Source organism: Magallana gigas, chromosome 2, assembly GCF_963853765.1.
Source record: "Magallana gigas chromosome 2, xbMagGiga1.1, whole genome shotgun sequence".
In the NCBI taxonomy this organism is placed as follows: domain Eukaryota; kingdom Metazoa; phylum Mollusca; class Bivalvia; order Ostreida; family Ostreidae; genus Magallana; species Magallana gigas.
In genome coordinates this window covers 43,783,876-43,807,221 of record NC_088854.1, presented here as the reverse complement: position 1 = coordinate 43,807,221, position 23,346 = coordinate 43,783,876, and the positions used below count along the sequence as shown (strand labels likewise).

The following is a 23,346-nucleotide window of genomic DNA, read 5'->3' as shown; positions in this document are numbered from 1 at the left end:
AATGGATTATATATGTTTAAAATTATATCTTGAATTACGTATTTACATAATATTCCCATTGTATTTTCTGTGTTGTTTATAGCAGTTATTAAAAATGATAATAACATATAAAAAAATCTTCGTATTTTGATACGAGTAACCAGTTAATTGGTCGGAACGAATTGCGATTAACTGATTAGCAATGCTGCAATCGATTGCCATCCTAAGAAAAAAATGACATACATTTGGCTCGTTAGTTTACATAGTTAACGCTGCCACTGCGATGAATCACGTCTACAAGGTTTTATTCAACGCCGAAGTTCATTGCCCTAGTTTTTTTTTTATGGAAGTTTCATTCTAAAATATAAGGAAGCCAGTAGGTGCCTGGATAGAAAGGATAAAAATGTAAATTGTGAAATAATTAATTGTGAAATAATAACACAAAAACAAAAGAGCAATGTTATTCAGGTTGAGGCATTTATTTTTATACATTAGCGTTTTTTAGCATCTTCCACTTGCATATCAAATTCACGTCGATTTTATATTCCTCGGTATATTCAAAGCGTCAAACTTTCGTAAATTTCACTTCTCAACTTGCAGTTGGAATTCTGGACGAGACATTTAGCCTATGACAAAACGTCTGCCGGCCATGTCTAACAATTTGTTGTCGAGTCAGCATTTGCTCAGTTCAACATTGAAAGTCTAATGATACGCTTTTCTTAATACTCCAACGAACCCTACAATCAAGTCTTTTATCCCGTATTGTGCATTGATACACAAATTTCAATCTCATACCACTGACTGAGTAATTAGTGACTGCTTCATATGAATTTTTCATTTACTTCTTATCCATTTTTTTACTTAGCCTTTACTACGTCTTTGAAAACCCATAACTATTTATTTGTAACATTTGGCAAAATATCAATAGATTTTTTAGTTCTTGTCGTGCTGGTGGCGTGCTTGCTTATAGACAACTATGCGACCGGAAAATAAAAAAAAAGATTTAATTAAAAAACATCTAAAATGAACCCTGTAAAACTTCACACTTCAATACAAACAATTCACACGTTTCGACATTTAACCTGAATTTACTTTGGAAAATAAATTCTATAATAATAAAATCCAACATGTGATTAATATACATTTTATAAACATGTTTGAAACCATTATACTCACATTAATTAAAAATAAAGCAATTGTTTTTGTTTTTTTTTTAAATTTACCTGTCAATGAACATGCTTTACACAAAAAAGCAAATAATTCATTAAAGGATGAAACCGATCGTCGTAGTTTTTATTGAGATTTGATACCTAAAGAGTATATTACTTCCGTTTTGTAGAATCGCCTCATTAGAACATGGCAGACGTGAAAAACCAAAGTTACGGCTGCACAGTGGATACTTTGAACGTGCCTTTTACTACCTTTCCGAAACTTTTGGAAAAATGGGCAACTTTAAAACCGGAGAGCGAGGCTTTTGTATTCTATACTTTCGGCAAGCCAAAAACGTCGATTTCATTTGGAAAACTGTATCAGGACGCATTGAAATTAGCGAAAGGTTTGCGACGTCTTGGAATCAACAAAGGAGACATAGTAGCAATAGCTGGCTTTAACACTCCAGAATGGCTAGTAAGTACATATGCTTCCCAGCTCGTTGGGGCGCGTACCCTGTTTTTTACTTTGCACGACAAGAAAGGGGAAAATATGACGGGAATCATAAAAAAAGTGGGAGGCTGCAAAATGATTATCTTCGACCCCGGCAACGACGATCTCCATTGGAAAATTAGTCAGAAGTTCTTGACCGTCGATCCCAGCAATGGTGCTGTAAAGAAGTCCGATATACCATCTGTTGAATGGGTGCTACTGATGACACCTCTTGAATCAACTGAAAAATGTTTCACAATAAATGATGTGGCTTTTGAGGAAGATACCAGCTTGCCGGAGTTGGACCCTGCTGACATTGCCGCCATCTTGCAAACATCCGGGAGTACAGGATTTCCAAAAGCAGTTGAATGTAGTCATTATCGTTTATTACAAACCGCTTTTCACTTTACCTACCTTTCCGAATGGAATGATCCCAAGAAAGATGGAGAATTCGTGTTTTTTAATGACCGGCCATTTTATTGGTTAGGAGGATTCCCTTGCTTGTCGCTTGCTACAGGCGGAAAACACGTAACTCAAACGAACACCCTCGTATTCACTTCAATTGCGGAAATAGTTAAGTTTAGTTCACAAATCGTTCAAAATGAGAAGGCCCGTTATGGACTCTTCGTTACCCCATTCCTCCTGGAGCTGTTGATGTTGGAAGACTTTTCATGGAAATTCCGATCAGTAATAACAGGAGGTCAACCAGTTCCAGCATCTTGTCTGTCAGCCATAGGGAAGATGTATGATACTCTGGGCGTCTTATACGGCTCATCAGAAGCTGCTTTGAATTGTGGGAAGACATATCATACTTCTTCCGAACGGTATGTAGGAATGGCAGCACTTCCCGGGGTGGAAATGAAAATTGTTGGAAATAATGGAATGATAGTACCTGTCGGAACAAAGGGTGAACTATACATCCGCAATGTCACCGCAGCCTTTAGAGGTTACATTAATGAGCCCGAGAAAACGGCTGCTGTTATTTCCAGTTCCGGTTGGTATAAAACGGACGATTTCGCACACATTAATTCGGAAGGCTGTGTTGAAATACACGGACGAGTGTCTGACGTATTAGAAATCGGTGGTGCCAAGGTGCTTCCTTCCTTTATCGAAGAAATTATCAAGAAAAATCCAGCTGTAAAGGAAGTAGTTATCTTTGCCTTGAAAGATATCAAACATGCTGATGATATCGCATGCGCAGCAGTTGTTCTGAAAAACGAGGCTACCTTGACCGCAGAATCGCTTACAGAGTTCATTAAAGAGGAGCTCAAATTCTCTGAGGACGCCAAATTTCTGCAATATATTTACGTACCGAAACACATCTTGTTTTTGGACAATCTACCCAAAACTGCAACTGGAAAAAACGATAGGATGAAAACAAGAGAGATATCGTTGCCCCATCTGAAGGACTGAAAGGCGCTAGATACTTCTCAAATAATACTTATGTCCTTTAGAACCACATAAAGCATAAACTCTTTAAATCTATTTACTGTACGTACCCTTTAAAACTTCGTTTATATATTTTTAATATCTTTTTGCGAGTTTCTGCTTTGAATATATTTTGATATTGATTTGTGATTTTATTTATGCAATGTATATACACGGACTTTAATATGAAATACTCGTTGTCCTGTCCTCTTGTGCCATATTTCAATATTTTAAGAGTGGAAGAAAAAATAAATACTTAATATCAAGCATGTATTCTCTCTCTCTCTCTCTCTCTCTCTCATTTTAATTACGCGTTGCGCCCTCAGGATAACGAATGGCCAAAACATCACCCGGCAGATCTACCTTAGAATTGTAAATTTTTACTTATTTTAAAAAATCAAGAAACGCTTTAAATTTCAATTGTGAATATTTTTCAAATGTTCAAATTTTAGCTTTTATGGAATTTAATTGATATACAATACTTAGAAACATCCACGATTTGACGAAGCATATGGCGGCCCAGCAACGATTACTGTAGATTTCTTATTTTACGCGAGTACTTAATTCCGCGATTGATTCAGCTGTTTTTCATCAAATTGCGAGAACATATGATCGCGAATGTTGAATCTCTATCACAGTATCATGTAGTTTACACATCTCTGAAAAATAAAAGCGAGACTTTAAAATTCGCGAAATTTGCTTCTCACGATTTTACGCTGATATTAATTCCCTGCGTTTAATTAGGAATCTGCAGTATTAAAAACCCATAAAATGGGACGTATCTTGTAATTGTGACAAATCTTTTTTAAGGTATGCACAGATGACAGTTTTTCTTAAATTGGTTAGAGGGTCAACAAATTATCACCAGGGCTGCATTTTACAAAAGAACTTACGACAAAGTCGTAAATATTTACAGTCTCGTAAAATGATCTTTAAAGAACAAAATTGACATAAAACCATTTGTTTACAAATATTTCAATTCCCATAATTATATTTTCCAGCCATAAGAATAATTCATTGATTAGTTGGTGATTAATTAGCATTCATTAATTTGGTCGTAAGTCATAAGTTCTTTTGTAAAACGCAGCCCAGATCTATACCTTGAATTTTCTGACAGGATTTCTTTAGCCAAAAAATATTTTTTTAATTAAGGAGATAATTTGACTTCAAGAGCTCATCCCTGGGGACTTATCTGTCTCCAGTTTAACTTGATTAGACAATGGTCTCGAAAGAAAAAAAAATAATGGTTAGGTATTGCCATTTTAACCTTTTCACATATATTTCATTAAAAATAAGAGATTTCAAAAGTTTTTCAAATTTGGCGGATTTTTCCTCACATTTGAAGAAATATCGATTACAGATGATTCAATTTGCTTTTTTTTTCCTTTTTTTTTTTTTTTTACATTAAACAGTCTTTTAACAACTAATTTGTAAAATTTGATGTGTCAATCATACGCTTAGATATATTTTTGAGATTATCTACATATTTTTGCAATATACGAGCCAGAAAGTCTTACTTTGTATAGGTGATATCAGATCTCAGGGACAGAAGGTTGGAAAATTTCTTAATATGATGGCATTTTCATTATACATGTACTTGTCTAGTATTTAAAATAAGATTTATGATCAATTTCCTTCACAGTCTTTATTATTCATTTTTTCCAACAGCCCTAAGAAAAGAGGACACATCAAACAGATATACAGTATAATTTGTAAAAGTTTGACACGTATTTTTACTCTCGATTCTTTAATGCTTGTTACTTTCATTGCTGCATGAACTACCCAAGAAAATATTGAAACCATTCTTTATTTTAAAGAACAATGCAAATTTGAACAGCAAAATGCTTTCTTTGGTGAGATGGACGCTAGAGAATATTGTGGAGAAAAGTCGCAGCCGAAGAAGTTTATCTAAAATTAATTTCTTAAAGTCCGCTGCCCTATTTACTAACAATGAAAACATTGTTGTAATTTGCATATCTCATAGATATTAAAATAATTAAAATAGTAACAACTTTGAAAATTTGACGTTAGCCCGTTCGGTGTGATAAACAATCATGAAATAATTCACCGGTTTCTAATATGCCCAAAAAATAACTGGAACAAGATATGTTAACACATTCAGACAATTATAGATAACTTTAAGAAAGAAGTGGGACCAACTGATATTCTGTAAACTGAAGCGTGACATAGTAACCTTAGAACAGCATATTGAATGAAACCCGATTGTCGGAAGCCTATAGTTAAACATTGGAGTCAATGATTTCTTGACTTTTAAAATATACCGGTATTACCGAAATGTGTAATTATATGTCAATAAAAATTGTGTATTAATTATGCCCTATAAAAATGGACGTTTTAATAAGCAAGATTAGTGTGAGGAAATTTGACGAATCCAAAGGTATATATTTACATCTACCATGTATTACTAGTATTTCCTCTTTCTATTACGGAAAAATGCTGTATAGAAACAGCCAAACTGAAATTTACACGCCCCATTTATCGATTGGTCGAAATCTACAGCGGCTGAAAGGTGACAGGACTGAAATTGACACGCCCTGTTTATCGATTGGTCGGAATCTACAGCGACCTAAGTAAACTCAGGGACTGCACGAAATAATCATGATGATGCCAGACTCAAAGTCTCACAAGAGACGATTTGGCTGTTTCATTTAGCTAACGTACTTATGTACATTAACAGTAATTTAGTGAATTTTACTAACTTTTCATAATCAATTTAGTAATTAGTTAAAGAAAGAAAGCATTTTTATTGTTTAAATAAACACATTTATATGCTGTAAGAGTTGTCAGCGAAGAGGATAAAAGGTAGATTTAGATAGAAACAAAAAAAAATATTTTTTTTTTTCAAAGATTAAAAGCGATGATCCAACGTTATGTTATGCAGTTATTGTGACCTTGCGCAATACAATTAGTACGTCATTTCTGATATAAATGTAAAGTTTCACTGAAATAAACCTTGAAATAAATTTTTAGCTCTAAATAATTTTTTTTGGAGCTTATTCATTTGATTATCTGGAAATACTGATCAGAAGACTTGAATAATTAAGTTTATTGACATACACAAAGTTGCAAATGCTCGTTCGAACGAGGAACAGTTGTTCAAACACCAGCCTAATGATTCGAGATTGAAAATAGTGATTAAGGATGCTTACTGGTAGTGGAATCAAAGTCTTATGAAACATTATTTTGGTAAGTTCTTATATATAATAAACACAACCAGTAAGCTCTGTTTTCATCGCATCGTCAGGATGAACTCCTTGATAGTTAAAGTAATTTGCAGTTTTATAAACTCCACAAAGCAAATTGAAAGTTTGAAGGGGGCTAAACTTATCAAAAATCTTGACAAACAAGAAAAAAGGTCTTTTGGTTTCGGTTATGTATAACTTTGCAAGAAAAGTTAGATTTATATCAGAAATGACGTACTAAATTGTATTGCGCAAGGTCCCAATAACCGCATAACATAACGTTGCATCATCGTTTTTAATCTTTGAAAGAAAAAAAAACTCTGGTCATATAAGGGGCTGTCTCAAAAGCTTCATAATATAAATCAAACTGTATGAGATAAATTTATATTTGCTTTATCCAACTCGTTGAAATGGTTATATTCGCTCGGCAAGCATCGCGAATTATATACCATTTCAACTCGGTGGATAAAGCAAATATAAGATCACACAATATAAATATCCTCTATATATCTCTCAATATCACACTATTTTCACATGCAGTAATTCGTAAAAAGAAGATATAAACACAAAGTATATGCTTTATGTATTTCTAAAGGACATAAGTATTATTTGAGAAGTATCTAGCGCCTTTCAGTCCTTCAGATGGGGCAACGATATCTCTCTTGTTTTCATCCTATCGTTTTTTCCAGTTGCAGTTTTGGGTAATTTGTCAAAAAACAAGATGCGTTTCGGTACGTAAATATATTGCAGAAATTTGGCGTCCTCAGAGAATTTGAGCTCCTCTTTGATGAACCCCGTAAGCGATTCTGCGGTCAAGGTAGCCTCGTTTTTCAGAACGACTGCTGCGCATGCGATATCATCAGCATGTTTGTTATCTTTTACAGCAAAGACAACTACTTCCTTTACAGCTGGATTTTTCTTGATAGTTTCTTCTATAAAGGAAGGAAGCACCTTGGCACCACCGATTTCTAATACGTCAGAAACTCGCCCGTGTATTTCAACGCAGCCTTCTGAATTCATGTGCGCGAAATCGTCCGTTTTATACCAACCGGAACTGGAAATAACAGCAGCCGTTTTCTCGGGTTCATTAATGTAACCTCTAAAGGTTGCACCATTGCGGATGTATAGTTCACCCTTTGTTCCGACGGGTACTATCATTCCATTATTTCCAACAATTTTCATTTCCACCCCGGGAAGTGCTGCCAGTCCTACATACGGCTCGGTGGTAGAACGATATATCTTTCCACAATTCATAGCAGCCTCTGAGGAGCCATACGTGACGCCCAGAGTATCATACATCTTCCCTATGGCTGACAGACAAGATGCTGGAACTGGTTGACCTCCTGTTATTACTGATCGGAATTTCCAAGGACAGTCCTCCAACATCAATAGCTCCAGGAGGAATGGGGTAACGAAGAGTCCATAACGGGCCTTCTCATTTTGAACGATTTGTGAACTAAACTTAACTGTTTCCGCAATTGAAGTGAATACGAGGGTGTTCGTTTGAGTTACGTGTTTTCCGCCTGTAGTAAGCGACAAGCAAGGGAATCCTCCTAACCAATAAAATGGCCGATCATTAAAAAACACGAATTCTCCATCTTTCTTGGGATCATTCCATTCGGAAAGGTAAGTAATATGAAAAGCGGTTTGTAATAAACGATAATGGCTACATTCAACTGCTTTTGGAAATCCTGTACTCCCAGATGTTTGCAAGATGGCGGCAATGTCATCAGGGTCCAACTCCGGCAAGCTGGTATCTTCCTCAAAAGCCACATCATTTATTGTGAAACATTTTTCAGTTGACTCAAGAGGTGTCATCAGTAGCACCCATTCAACAGATGGTATATCGGACTTCTTTACAGCACCATTGCTGGGATCGACGGTCAAGAACTTCTGACTAATTTTCCAATGGAGATCGTCTTGGCCGGGGTCGAAGATAATCATTTTGCAGCCTCCCACTTTTTTTATGATTCTCGTCATATTTTCCCCTTTCTTATCGTGCAAAGTAAAACACAGGGGACGCCCCCCAACGAACTGGGAAGCATAAGTACTTACTAGCCATTCTGGAGTGTTAAAGCCAGCTATTGCTACTATGTCTCCTTTGTTGATTCCAAGACGTCGCAACCCTTTCGCTAATTTCAATGCGTCCTTATACAGTTTTCCAAATGTAATCGACGTTTTTGGCTTGCCGAAAGTATAGAATACAAAAGCCTCGCTCTCCGGTTTTAAAGTTGCCCATTTTTCCAAAAGTTTCGGAAAGGTAGTAAAAGGCACGTTCAAAGTATCAGCTGAACGGCCGTAACTTTGGTATTCCACGTCTGCCATGTTGTAATGATTTGGGCAAATATCACAGTTTTGATGAAAAGGTCATACCTTATATCTCAAAATAACTAGGACGACCTATTTTATCATTCAATGAATTGATTGGTTTTCTGTATAGAAAAATAGTTTTTGTTTATAAACAAATGCTTTTAAAAGATTATTTTAGTAATTAATAAATTTTTATGGATATGATGATTTTGAGCGTTTTTAGAAAATGTTGATGAATTAAATGTAAATTTTTATTAAAACATTTTTAAAAAATCTATTCAAATAACAATTCGAGAGAATTGTCTATCTTTTTTTTATTTTCTTATTAATAACCTGTTTTAAAAACAAGACTATGCATTTTGGACACATACAATGCGCATGCATTTCCATGAACTACTTTGCTTCGCGTTTAAGAAATTGAATATAAAACGCTTGTTGCAAAATTCAAGGCAGCAACTGTTGAACTTTTTTCTACTAGACAGACATATTTTTGTTTATAGCCGCTTACAAAATTTGGTCGCTCTCTGACGCTTTGCCGACATTAAAAGCATGAGAGAGAGAGAGAGAGAGAGAGAGAGAGAGAGAGAGAGAGAGAGAGAGAGAGAGAGAGAGAGAGAGAGAGAGAGAGAGAGATTTCAGTCTTTACTACACAATATGCACAAAGACACACCAAAAGAGCCCAGCTTTCAGTACTTCGATTTTTCTTTGGAAAAATTATTTATGATAGATTAAATAAATTATGATAATTATGTCTTAGTGTGTTACGCGCTGTATGATGCCGACGGCATCTGAAAATAAGCATTCATTGCTTATATTTATATTTATACTGAAGAAAATTTGTATGAAGTATTTGTGTTTCGTCGTTTTAAAGACTTTATATACGCTCTCAGTCAGGGATATTAAACATACATGGAACAACCATACTTACTTCTTATTTAGTTTGCTTGTAGAGAAAAATCGTTTTTATTAATTAGACGAGTAGATATGATTCTACATGTATGATTATTTCTATTTAAGTTCATATGAAATTGGTTATGTACGATTGCATTGGTACGATTGAACATTTCATTGAATCTTACAATAATAAATACACTCAAAACGCATGATGAATTCTATGTTTGTGCTCGTGACACATGAATAGGCTATACTGAATGTAAATATTTAAACAACAAAATTTCATTAGGAATATGAAGGTGGCGATATTTTCCGCAATGATCTCTACCTTCATAACCTGCATGAATTCCCAAAGAAAGCATTTTATTGTTTATATTTACATCTTTCTTTTGACAAATTAATATTTTATTATAAAAAGTACGTTAAATTGACTAAATTTGGTAATGTACATCAATACGTCAGCTAAAAGAAACAGCCAAATCGTCTCCTATAGGAGTTTAATTCCGACATCATCATGATTATTTCGTGCAGTCCGTGATTTGCTTAAGACGCTGTGGGTTTCGACCAATCGATAAACGGGGCGTGTAGATTTCAGTCTGGCTGTTTCTATAGAGCTATGAATTTATTTAACATTTCCGTAACAAATAGAAGGAATCATACTGCAAATAAGCTATAGTGTGCATTTTGTGAAAAAATTAAAACCTGTATTTTTAACAGAATATAAAGTATGTAGATAAATAACTTAATGTTCAACAATGAAAGCCTCAATGTCAACATTGTGTTTTGTTTATCTGTTTACTGACATCAAGTTATATTGCAGTGTGCATTTAAATCTTTTCTCTCCAAGCATTCACTGGCTTCCGTATATTTTAGAATGAATACTACCTTGAACTTTACAAATAAGTAGGGCATTGAACGAAACCTAATAGGCGTGATTCGTCGCATTGATAGCGTTAGATATGCATTTACACGAACTTTTGAATTCAAAATTGCAACAACTAAAAACTGAACAAAAGAAAAAACCAAGAAAACCCACGATACGCACATAAATACAGAAGTAAAAGTGGCGTAGCTAGGGACAAAATATTTGTAAGCAGAGGGTTGGGGCGGTGAGTACATTTTTCAATTACGGTGACAGTTAAATTGAAACTAGTGTTAGCTTTAATACCTCAACCATCATATTATAAATGTTCTTACAAACAAGCTCTATCCGATTATTATATGATCACACCTAGCCAGCGTTAATTTTTGTCTCTTTTTTTCATTGTGGTTTTTGTCTAATATGTTAGAACAAAATGTATGAGGATTTGTAAAACAAAACACAATTCAACAGATCCCAAAGAATCCAGAAAATACAACAAAACAAACAGTTTTTATATTTAGGAAGCTAGCACGACTGGCAATTCATTGAAACTGGGACTTTTGAATCTCGATTTTTTGATGACTAGTTAGGTATTTCACAACATTTTGTATCTGGTTATTATATAATAAGGGAATGAAAGTTGTAATTTGTGGTTACCATATAATGCAAACGTAATTATGGCCTGTCATTAAATTTTAAAGCACTGTGGCAAATTATTTTCCCCATTTACCTAAAGTGTGCTATGAAAAAAGCAGTGTTGGTTTTTTTTTAGCTAGATCACATGAGAGTTTGGTTTTGGATAGGATAGTGGAGTTCTCTAATTATTATTTGTTCCCAAGGAGAAATATGATTAAAATGAGTGTTTTTGTGTATTGCATTAAATCATTAGCTGAAGACCCATGTTTCAATCATGTTAAAAAAGTTTATTCAATGTATATCAAAAGAAGTAAAGGGACGACACTCGCCATCTTGGATTTATAGGGGGTCCTTCGTTCACGCTATGTTTAAACATGTTCTCCGATTTCTCCAACAATTTCTGACGAGATCTAGGTTGAAAAATGATCAGATTACTTATCCCTTACGTGAATTTGAATTAAATTGAATTTTATGGATTAAATCTAATGGATTAGACAAAAGTTCTAAATAACTTAGATAGTCTTCTCCTAATAATGAAATTTTAAAATATTGCCAGTAATAACGTTAGATATGAATACATAAATAAACATTAATAAACAATCTACTACAATCCCTAACGTCTGACTACAATGTACGTCTGTGTACCGCAGAATAAATGCATTGTGTCAAAATGTACTAGGTACAGAACCAGAGGACTATGACCTTGCATGACGCAAAAAACTGTGAGTTACAATATCATTTTTTCTCGAAATGATTTTTCTTTCACACTACTGATCCAGTTTTCTGTTGTCATTAAAAATGTCGTTTCATTTTCCATCTCTGCTTGCATCTTGAAAAAGAACAGTCACTATGTTATCGGTATTTTCAAAATAGATAAATTGTCATTCTTTTTAAAAACATGTCATAAACGCACGCACATTTACATTGAACTAATCCAGCTTTCAGTGTTCTCAATACTTTGATTCATCATAGGTAGCGCTTTGACTAAGCATCGGTTTTGGATACATGACATAAAGCGAAAACGCTAACCACTGTAAAAAGCGAGACCCGTGGACCATATCACTTACCCCTGGCCCAGTAAGAATGTAAGTGTCAAGTAACACAAACTATAATTTCCATTGTTAGATGCTGAATAAGAATAACTCCCTCCAGCCTCACCTACGGGTCAGTATTGAGTTTGAATGCAATAAAACAGAACGACCTACGTCTGGGGAAATATTTTATTGAATGAAAGGGTCGAACTGCAAAGGTACCGCCCATTTCTTTGAGGATTTGAATTTTATATACGATCCATTTAAAGCTGCTTGGTCCGATTTTTTTGTAATTACAGTATCAAAATTGTTTTCAAACAAATCATTTATCTTAGAAAGTTATGGACTTTCTCCTATTTACACCAGCAGAATCAGTCTGCTTTCAAAGTTAGAAATATTCAAAGTAAATAAAAATAATTTCTCTTTGGGCAAACGAAAAAACAAACCAAAATGCATCACGGGAATGTTTAGAAAAGGAAACCGCTTGGTTTCGTCCCCCGAATGATTAGAGTGATTCTACCCGCATGCTATGCATCGATTGTAAAGAAAGCCGACTTCAGAAATATAAGCGAACAAAACGTACACATATTGTTTGTAATTTGTCTAATCATTTCGACCTTTATTTAAAGCGATGTCAAATTCTTAATACAACTATACCAGTCTCGTCGTCAGGGGTGAAATTTAACATGAGGCGAAATAACGAGGAACCTTTTAATGTCGTTTGTTTTGTTAGCAAATTTTGTACGTATTTTTCTTCATTGAAATTTGGCATAATTGACGGGTTAAACTACTGCAATGTCTATTATTATACATATACTAAGTATAGCCATTGTTTAAAAGCGTGCATAAAATTTGATATAAAATCGGACCAAGCAGCTTTAATTGCCTAAACTTTTATTATAGCCGGTATCTTGGCCTAGTCAATAACTGGCACATTACCAGTAAACTATTAAGTATTATTCATATGTTACTATTTCGTGAATAGTCTTAAGAACTGAATAAATGTCGACGTAACACTGACGTCACACATTGGAGACGAGCATTATGTCTTCTCTCTCAGCAATGGCAGACGGGAGGCCCGCCTCTCCCGTCTCTCCGCTGATTTTTTTGCCTGGCTCTGTATTCGCTCTTTCTTCATAAGTTTCTCTAATCCTTCTAACATTTCTGCTAATTTATCATTCCCGACTGCTTTTGACGATCGCCGAATTTTATTGACATATTTTTTCCCCTGCACCAGTTCACTGAAAAAAAAAATGATGAAAAGTTGATGATACATTGATGAATAGTTTTACTTTTATACATTGTACTTACAAAAATTTTGTTTTTAGATTCAAACATACCTAAAGTCGATTACACCGTTTTTATCTCTGTCCATGCTATTGACTAGCTGTTCAGTTTGACAGTCTGTGATGCTAACATTGAATTTCTGCACAGAAGAAAAGGCAACTAGTCATTTGAACATAGACTCATATCAATCTCGTTGAAAACAGGAATAGAAAGCAAGTGTGCATTTTTTGGTAAAAATCAGTTACAACAGGGAAAAAATCAAGTCAGCGACTGAGTATTGACACAATGGGACTTTATATGGGTAATTTTGAGTAGGAATATCAATAGTGTAGCACAGAAAATAAATGACATACATGTTTTTGATTTTTTTTACAATCAATTCCGTATCATGTATTTGTACTTGTTAAATTGTCAAAGACGGTTAAAAAGGACTGTCGCCGTATAAGGAAATTGAACTTGAAGTAATCTGATAATGGAAATCTAATAAGTATAAAGCATCGGTCCAGAAATTACCACACTTTTGCAAATCTATTTGTGAAAAATCTTCCAACAGTCGCTTGCTCATGCTTAAGGTGGAATAACACACCTGGAAAAAGTCCCTCAAATTAACAGGAAATTTTTTGATAATGAAAGATATAATGATAAATAAACTGTACAAATGTCAAATAAGCAAAAAATTTGCAGTTTGGAGATAAAAAATGAATATCTAAAACAATTATTCCAGTAAGTGACAACAAAATCCCCTGCGGGATTCGAACTCGGGATGTACGGATCACAAGTCCGACACTTTATCCTTTCGGCAATGGAGAAAGTTACATGTTTCAGTCCATAAAATCCTTTTAATAAAACGAAATGTCGTTTCGATCAGCGGTCAGGCATTTTGTGATGATGTGTTATTCCACCTTAATGCCGTGCTGTAACATAGTCCTTTACGCAATGTGATATAAAGGTAAAATTTATACATACACACACACAAACAGAGAGAGAGAGAGAGAGAAATCTTCGAAATGAGTAAGAATTGTGCAAAAAATGTACTTTGTGTTAATCATTTTTCCTTTTTTGACAATCAACAACAATTCAGTAAAAGAAAAAAAAAATTGTCTACGCTGAAAATTTTCTTACTGCAAGGCCAGCCTGAATTTCGTCGCTTGTAATGCTGTGGTCATTATTAGCATCCAAATTGCGGAAAAGGTCGATTAATCGTAAGTTTTGCTGACGCATGTGCTCAAACAAGACGAGGAGAGGGTTGAAATCATCTATGGACTGCCCACGCTCTTTAAGGGGGGCTGGTTTTTTCCGCAAATCGCCGTGTTTGATCTTCAATTCTTTCTTCTCTATCAATTCCCATGCCTTTGTTTTAAAACGTCCATCTATTGGTATGTCCTGCGACGAGAGAATAAAACTTTAATACCTATACTTTTGTTACGAGAGAGAGAGAGGAGAGAGACTCAGAGAGAGAGAGAGAGAGAGAGAGAGAGAGAGAGAGAGAGAGAGAGAGAGGAGTTACAAGAATTCTCTTATTATCAATTTCAGATAATGCTAGGTGATATTTTTGAATTTTGATTAGAAAAGTCATTGATTTCATAACTGTTAATCTGAACATTACCTGTATATTGATTTCCTTAAGTGCACGCGTGGAGTTTTCAAAGACCGTCAGTATTGTTAGCGCTCCATCTGAAGTAATGGGATTTCCGTAAATCTATTGAATATTAAGAATAATTTAAAGGCATCTTAAATCAAAATTTAAAAAGAAAAGAGAAATCAAATTCCTGGCGTTGAGAAATGTTTCAGCTTTCCTAAAAAAAAAACCACTTACTTTTAATTCTTGCAACGTGTCATTGTCCTTTAAGCCTTTAAGGAAATACCCCAATGTATGGAAACCTATCCTATTGTGGGAGATGTCCAAACTTTTTAGAGTATGGTTTTTAGGAAAGTGCTTTTCGAATGCCCGGCAACCAAATTCTGCTAGTCCGTTCCATGACAGATTGACGCTTTCCAATTCTACATTTTTCTAGAACAGAAACTTAAATTTACATATTCATTTACATATTTATGTGCCATTATTAAGGTGAAATCTTTAAAAAGTTTGGAGCGTAAAGGCTTTTGAAATTTGAGATATGAATTCCTTAAAATATGCTTAAATAATACGAATATTTGGTCAATTGATGTGTAGGTGTATAAGCGTTAACTTTGGTAAACGCATAAAAAAGCGTTTTACACAGCAATTTAAAAAAATATGAAAAAAACAAGTGACAAGTATGAAGATATAGAATGAAATGCATGTGTATCCAGACTGCATAAACCCATTAAGTGTAAGCCAAAAAAATATTATGATAGTAAAAAAATATTTAAAAAACACCCCCCCCCCAAAAAAAAAAACACCCAAAAAACATTGACTCACGCAGATTGACTCAACCAAGACTCGAGCCCCGTGACGCCGTATGTGGTTCCAACTCAGATCAAGGAATTTCAACGTCAAATTGGATGCTGTAAAGTCCAACAACAAGTGAGAACAACAAATGACAACAATATAAGATATGCTTTAATATGAGCCCATGTGGTCTTTGGTACTGATCGTTCTTTTAAACGAATGGTTTACCTATTGCTGGTCCGATTTCCGTTCCTGTTACGTCATCAATTAAATTTCCAGAGAGATCTAAATGTTCGATAAAGTCGTTCCTCTAAAAATAAAACCACATTTAAAATCAAAAGTTGATTATGCTGATTTTCTCAAAATATCTTAAGATTTTTTAACGAACAGAATTTTTAACTTACCCTAAGGAGCCAGGCTAAGTCCTTGGCACTTCTTTTACCGATGTTATTCTCTGTAAAGAAAATTAAAGGTTTTTTAAAGAGAAAAGAAAAAAAACAACATTTTTATCTGTTGACTCACTATCATAGTATTGCCATTGTTAACATTTGACCACAATTCTGTCTTTTATTTAAATATTTTCATTAAAATCTATTGAGAACTCTGATCATCTTAATTTAGCTAACAACAAAGTAGAATCCCACTCTTACAAGTTTATTCTGTCATCATGTTATTATAAATATATGCATTCTTTTGAACTGTGAAAGCTTTAATTGTATTTAGTTTTTAAAGTGTGTTACTGTTAAACTAAAAGTGTAAGTTACCAGTATGTCGACTATGATGTTTAAAAACAATTCTTACTGGAGATATCCAAATAAGTAATATTTCTATTGTCTAGAAGAGCTCCAGCGATGGCTTTGAAGCCAGTTTCGTCTAAATTCACAGCTGACATTTCCTGCAAGCCAAAGACAAGAGCATTATACACAATATCGTAAATTCGTAGTTGGACATTTAAGAAATAAGGTATTATTTTTGTATGTTTATTGGGATATAAATAGGGGCTGATCACGTAATCAAATCCTAAAAAGCCCAATGGATCAAAAGGTTATAGTAATGTATTTTGAGGGAAAACATTTGCAAGTGTAAATATAGAAAAATACATGGCAGTCACGTGCCATGCATGTTCAAACCAATGAAAGTGTAAAATTTTAGTCCTTGAGAAAACATATTTGTTAATAAATACATGTATATTTATTACTCTAAATCAGGAATTGTTGACAATTTGTTATTTCTTTCTATCATTTTTATTTACATTTTCCTCATTGCTTAAGAAAGGAGTCTTCTCGTTATCAGGCATACTATTTACATTAAGATATTTATGAAATTTTGACACAATCAAACAGATCATATAACCAAATGATTCTATCAGTTTAATCAAATTTGACCTTCTTGTTATTGCATCAAGGTCAGGTCAAGGTCACTACCATTTCCCGCAACTTAAAGGATGATAAAAAAGGAAGTTATCTGCAGTTTGTAGACATCTGTTTAAGATATGAAGTTTCTATTCTTCAATGAAATGATAGAATATCAGAATATCTATCAGCTTATACTACTAAATTGGAATAAATATTTGAACTAAAGTTGATCTTGCTTAGCCAGCATTTCCTCTAATTTTCTTAAATTTTGAAAATATTTTGATTTTTATTTTATGCTTTTAATATCAAAATATTTCTAAATTTTACAAATTATAGAGAGCTTATATAAAGATATGAATTAACTGAAAAGCTAATATTTTGACCATTTCACACAAATCTATTTATAGAAAGAGCGCTTAAAAAAGCTAATAAAAATGTAATTTGACAGGCAAATCATATTTTAAAAACATATTCTAAAACCCAAGTATCTTAACATTAGTTCACATTGGTTGCAAAACTTAAAAGTTCTATCTATACTTTTACCGGTGAAACATCCTTCATCTTAATTAGATATCGTGGTCCAAACTAACTCATCGTCGGTAACCCACGGTTGATTACGCGTCGTTCCTCTCTACATCACCCGGTGATGTAGAGAGGAACGACGCGTAATCAACCGTGGGTTACCGACGATGAAACTAACTAAGCGTGCACCTTACTTTCTAGCAATATCACCTGCTGATCAAACAACGTTAACAATTAGTCGATTTCAAGAACTTTACCAGTTTGTTTATAAAGATGTTTTCAGCAATCACTTCAGCCAGGTAGATGACGCCCTTGCTGCCAAGGTCGTTGTTGGATACGTTCAATGCTGTTATCTTTGTGTTGCTCTGAAATGATATCAAACCCGTTTTTGATGACATACGCATGTTTTCTTTCTTGATGAAAGTATCTTAAGAGGGATGGATGGTCTTTGACATTTTTAGGCTATATTTACCTCCCTAATACAGAGAGCTCTTTATAAAGATATGAGAAAATATCCATATTTATATATATATATATATATATATAAAAAATTAAGGCAGATCGAATTGGTAACTTGTTCATCACCCAGCCTTTATACAAAATATATCAAATTCTAAAGATTGATGCAGATATAAAAGCGATATAAAAAGTTACATTCACACTATACTGAGAGTTTGTTGTACTCACAATAAGAAGTGTTGAAAATGCCCGGATGTCTAATGACGTCATTTGACTGTACGACAGGTTTACCCATGTTTTTTTCAGCTGGCGAATGATGGTGCTACAAGGAATGATCCCAAGTTGTTCACACAGGTATCTATACTGACTCGTTTCATCCGTGTAATATCTCTCTACTTCTGAATCATCTTCTTCATAAAACACACACACACAGATTTAAGCAATATCTATTGCATTTTGATGGCAAGGTTAATTTCGTATAACGTGACTTATTATAATAAATGAGTAAATACATAGATAAATTTATGAATAAGTAGGGTTTTAAACAATAAATGGTGAGGAATTTAGTACCATGCTCCTCTAATTAAATGAGTAAATGAATAAGTTAATAACTAGAGTTGGAACTGAACTTCGCGAAGAACTTGGAAAACATTTTCGCTAGCAAAGGGTTTTCGATCCACTACGCTCCACATAGACGTTCAAGGGAGAGAAGAGGACCAAAAAACTTTTGGCTGGCGAAGATGGCAGAAACATACCCCCTAAATTAAAGAAGTAATTAAATGAGTATAAGACTACAGTAAGTAAATATTGAATATAAAATTAATGTATGAAATAGAACCATACCCCCTAAGTCTGTCTCGCAGTCGGAAAGATCGTAGTCGTCGTCGCCGGAAAACCCCTGACTCTGCTTCCGGACATAGACATTGTTACTATCTATGATGACTTCCGGGTGGGCAGTGTTTGGACGGATTGCAAGTTCCGTGGGATGGCGGATGAGGCATTCCGAAGATGGTCGATTCTGAATACTTTTCTGAGTTTTTCCGTAAAGTCTGGGCAGTTTACACGATCGGAGTGGCGTTACATGGCGAGAGTATAAATACTGTGCCTTCGGCGTCGGTCTTGCAATGGAAAGAAAGAAAGAAAACACAATGTATAAAAGCTGCTTGCTCCGATGTTTCACTATCGCATAAAGCTGTAAAGGTTCTCCAAATTCCGTTTCTTTTCAAGGAAAGAAATATAATACAAGTAAGTAAATAGATATAATTTTTGTTGGGGCACTATATAATTTTTCGCACGTTTTGACAATAATTAATACAAGTTTTGACAATAATTAATACAAAGAAGATGGGGGAATAAGATGGCGCAACTGTCCATTTGGTTTAGTCGTAAAATATATTTCAAATTTAACATTTTTTCAATTAGATATATTTGATACGTTATAATACAAATTTACAAAAGGGTAATTTCTAACTATATTTAGTTTGAAATATTTCAAAAAACAGTGAGAAAAAAGTAATTAAATTCTTTAAAGTTTTGGATGTATCGAACCCACAACCTGAAAACCAAGTTCTATAAAGTTACCAAATGTCTGGTGCTCTAACCACTAAGCCAATTCATTCACAACAAAGTGCATTGTTTAAATGCTATATGAGAGGTTGGCCACGAATTTACGGACTTGTGTTATTTTTCTAAAACGTTCAATTGTTGGGCTACAAAATGATATTTTTTAAAGTATAGTGGGTCATCTCTCCACATTTATGTTGATTGAAATCGGTTTAAATTCCATTAAACCGCATTTAGACTATGACAAAAATATGGAGCTCAGACCCTCTCTATGAAAGAAAAGGCATAAAGTTAAAAAGAATTACACTATTTGGAGGTTTTGACACGCATATGCCAGTTTGAATCAACATATTGTAAGTATTCAAAATATCTAAGGGTTACAAACCGATGTTACGTTAAATATAAATTATATTTTTTTTAAAGTATCAGATTTAATGATATTTTTATTTTGCAGCATCTAATCATTCCTCATATGTGCATTTTACAAGCCTTATTCACCCATCTTCTTTTAAAAGATTAATTTTTTCTATATACCATTTCTATAATGATGTATTCAATCACAAATTCAACCCTTACAAAGATTTGAGGGTTTGGATACTTTGAATGACCATCGGTTATTGTGAACTTCAAGGCTGAAATTGGTTTTATTTTAAAGCTGTTGACGACTTAATTCTCTAGATATTTTGGTTTTGTTATCGTGTTATTTAGAGGAAAACAATGAACTGATGAACAATCTACGGAAATGTTCAATAAGTACCTACTGAGAATAGCATGCATAAATTTTTCTCTCTATCTCTGGACATTTTTAATGATACAATCAGGGGTTTTCCTACTGTTTTTAAACTAGGTCCAGGGTTCGTGGAATTGGGAAAATTAACGCGTAAACTGTTCAAATTGGGAAAATTACAAAAACGTTCTAGTTTTATTTCAGGACCAACTTATGGCAGAATTTTATATTTTATTACTTCTCCCCCTGGAAATTAGTGAGAAGTTTGGAAGGCTTAATTTATTTTACGATGTAACAATGATAGATACAGATTTTAATCTTAATTTTTAAATAATAAGTGTTACTGATAAAATATAAGCAAACACACACTTACATTCAAAGATTGATAAAAGAAAATACTTTTTCCTCCAAATTTCTTAAAGTTTTCCAATTTATAAAAGTTAATTAAATTCATGCATTTTTACCTTTTATGGATGAAATGTTTCTTAATTGTGTAAGCCAATTGACAAACATGCAATAATATAATTCTTTGCAATATGGCAATGATATTTGCATTTGGGGGTATTAGTCCTACCCTTTGACCCAATTACAACCATTATACAGAGAAACTGTTTAATTTTGTAAATAATGCAGATTTAAGATTTTATGATAGTTTTTGCATTTAATTGGCACAATTATTAACTAATTATAAATTACAGATTTTTAAAATCATCACTATAAAAGCAAATAACATCGGTTGAAATTAATGCACAAGATGAGGAAATTCTGGAGAAGTTACGGAAAGCGAATGTGTCAATGAAGTCGCCCCCAGTTGGTCCATTCTTTATGCTCAATAATAATCAAATATGGAGAAAAAAAACTTGTTTACGTTGCATTTTATATACCAGCAGAACATTTTCTTATATTTAAAAATATTGACACTTGATTGGAAAAAATGGATCTGGATTTGGGAAAATATCAGTAATTTTTGGATTGGGAATGGGTCCGGTAAACGGACCCAAAACTAAGCAAGGAAAACCCCTGAATGAATTAGTTTGGGAATAAATTGTCATAAATCATTTAAGCGGTTGGTTTTATTCAACTACCAAACTGATAATTATTCCTCGCGTAATATTTTCTTTCTGTGTACTTACATACTGTACCAACGTATACCATTTCCACAATCGAGTTTAATGCAAAACAGAACAATTGTAAATTTAGAATTTCGGAACAATACATATACAATATTACTGTGATAAGGAACTATAAAAATATAAAATATAATAACAATGTTAACTCGTAAACACATAACATTATGACCACACCGGGCACCAATGTGAAAAGTTTTAAACTGTTAACCGAAACAATGAAGAAAATGACTTACCCGCTCATGTTGTATGATAAAGTTTATGCACCCAATACATCTCCTAATCAAAGGTAGCTGTAAGTCATCTTTGACGTTCACAGAGGCCAACATGCTTTAACAGGTGAGAGTTACGTAATCGCTACAGCTGGGTGATCCGTTTTACCTGTGTCTCGCACCTGTATACGAGCAGCATGACGTAATACCAATACAAACGAATTACTAAGCAAACAAATAACAGAATAATTGCACTCTTTTGTCCAGTAATTTACCAATTGTTTCCTTAATTTTGATAAGTGGTATTTTTTTCAATTATGGGACCAAAAAGGCATTATGGGAAAAGAGCCCATAAAAGGAGATTTCAATTGCAAATTGAATTTTTTATCAGATTTTGATAGGCATACTTGTTTTCTCATTTGGTTTTTATTGTTAAAAAAAGTTCCGTGGAAGTAATATGCTATTTCTTTTTTATTTGGGAGGGGGGGGGGGGGGGGGGTCTGCACCCTACTCGATTACATGCGGTGATACATTTATAAGACTAGTGTAAATTCATCATGTCTTTGTATTACTCTACAAAGAATTTATTATCCGCGGCGACATTTTAAAGTTATTTTTTTAGTCCCTTTTTATTAATTACGGGGAATCCCTCGGTTTTTAGTCGAAGCATACATGTGTCACGGTGTGAAATTCAACCTTTCGGACTATTTTTAATTATTGTGTAAATTAACTTTTTCGGACTTTGTGTAAATTGATACAAAAACTTTTCATCTATTTCGACAACTGTTTTATAAACAATTAATCCCACCTGAGGCACAATAAGTGATGAACAGCTAATCTTTTAATTGACTTCTGTTTATGTTTATTGACACTTAAGCTTCTTTCATCTTATTAATCCTTTTATGTACATGCTGCTAAAATGTCCCGAGTTACTCAATAGCTGTTTGATAATTGATTTACTTACATCTGTACTTATTATGTTAATCCTTCATTGTGTTTTTCCATTATTCATTACATATTATTCTGAATTGTAAATTATAGTCAGTTGGAATCAGACCTTCGGTGCTGATGCATACCAAACTCATGTAAAAGTATATTTCATGTAAAGTCTATATAAAGGTCTAAAAACTAAATCGCGTGTTGGCTTGTTGGAGGTTTCATGAGGCTGGGTCCAACAACAAGAGAATAAGCTCACGGTTGGCCCAGTATTAGTTCTGTACGGGAGAGAGCGCCCCGTAATACATGTAATTGAAATGACACATTTCATGGATGACAATAATAAGACATAAGAAATAAGACATAGAAAGGCACATATCTGATAATCAAAGAATGTAGACCCCTTTAACTAGCGTGAAATTCTCCTTTTTGTGTACGTAATTAAATGTAATCCTAACAGTGTGCAACCCCAAAACTTACCATTGAACCGTTTTCGTAATGTCGTCGAAGTAGTCCAATATGATGCAATCGATAACAATACGTATATAATCAATTAGTTGATATTCAAATTAGGTCTACTGTTGTCCCAAAATTGCGTGGAGTTATTCAAGTAATACATGACTCGGAGAAATGAAACCTTTGCAACAAAAGGGTTTAAATAATTATCACTAAAATTGTGTTGATATCATTATTTGTATGAAATTGAATATTGGTAAAATGAAATAATTCTAGATAATTAATTCGACATGCGACGCAACGTTAAAAAATATTTTCCATGCAAAATAGGTGTGCGTCAAGGGGAA

At 33.8% G+C, this 23,346-nt stretch overlaps 3 protein-coding genes across 4 annotated transcripts; 1 reads left to right on the top strand and 2 right to left on the bottom strand.

Annotated features, from left to right (window-relative positions):
* Positions 1 to 1,256: 1,256 nt before the first annotated feature.
* On the top strand, positions 1,257 to 3,315 carry LOC105343427 (medium-chain acyl-CoA ligase ACSF2, mitochondrial). The gene has a single exon (XM_011450805.4). The coding sequence runs from the start codon at positions 1,336 to 1,338 to the stop codon at positions 3,031 to 3,033; it is 1,698 nt and encodes a 565-aa protein (XP_011449107.3). The 5' UTR covers positions 1,257 to 1,335; the 3' UTR covers positions 3,034 to 3,315.
* Positions 3,316 to 6,839: 3,524 nt separating this feature from the next.
* LOC105343431 (medium-chain acyl-CoA ligase ACSF2, mitochondrial-like) lies at positions 6,840 to 8,613 on the bottom strand. The gene has a single exon (XM_011450811.4). The coding sequence runs from the start codon at positions 8,574 to 8,576 to the stop codon at positions 6,882 to 6,884; it is 1,695 nt and encodes a 564-aa protein (XP_011449113.4). The 5' UTR covers positions 8,577 to 8,613; the 3' UTR covers positions 6,840 to 6,881.
* A 2,811-nt stretch (positions 8,614 to 11,424) lies between these two features.
* LOC105343428 (leucine-rich repeat-containing protein 74B) lies at positions 11,425 to 21,791 on the bottom strand. 2 transcript variants are annotated; one of them, XM_011450808.4, is made up of 13 exons: positions 21,632 to 21,791; positions 18,822 to 19,096; positions 18,207 to 18,385; positions 17,777 to 17,884; positions 16,444 to 16,537; positions 16,047 to 16,096; positions 15,871 to 15,952; positions 15,673 to 15,758; positions 15,088 to 15,282; positions 14,878 to 14,970; positions 14,394 to 14,654; positions 13,325 to 13,410; positions 11,425 to 13,225 (listed from the first exon to the last, which is right to left on the bottom strand). In XM_011450808.4, the coding sequence occupies exons 1-13, from the start codon at positions 21,637 to 21,639 to the stop codon at positions 13,027 to 13,029; spliced, it is 1,716 nt and encodes a 571-aa protein (XP_011449110.3). In that variant the 5' UTR covers positions 21,640 to 21,791; the 3' UTR covers positions 11,425 to 13,026. The 2 variants fall into 2 exon arrangements, with proteins under 2 accessions (XP_011449110.3, XP_011449109.3); XM_011450807.4 differs by having other exon boundaries at positions 11,427 to 13,225; positions 18,207 to 18,388.
* Between the last annotated feature and the right edge of the window lie 1,555 nt (positions 21,792 to 23,346).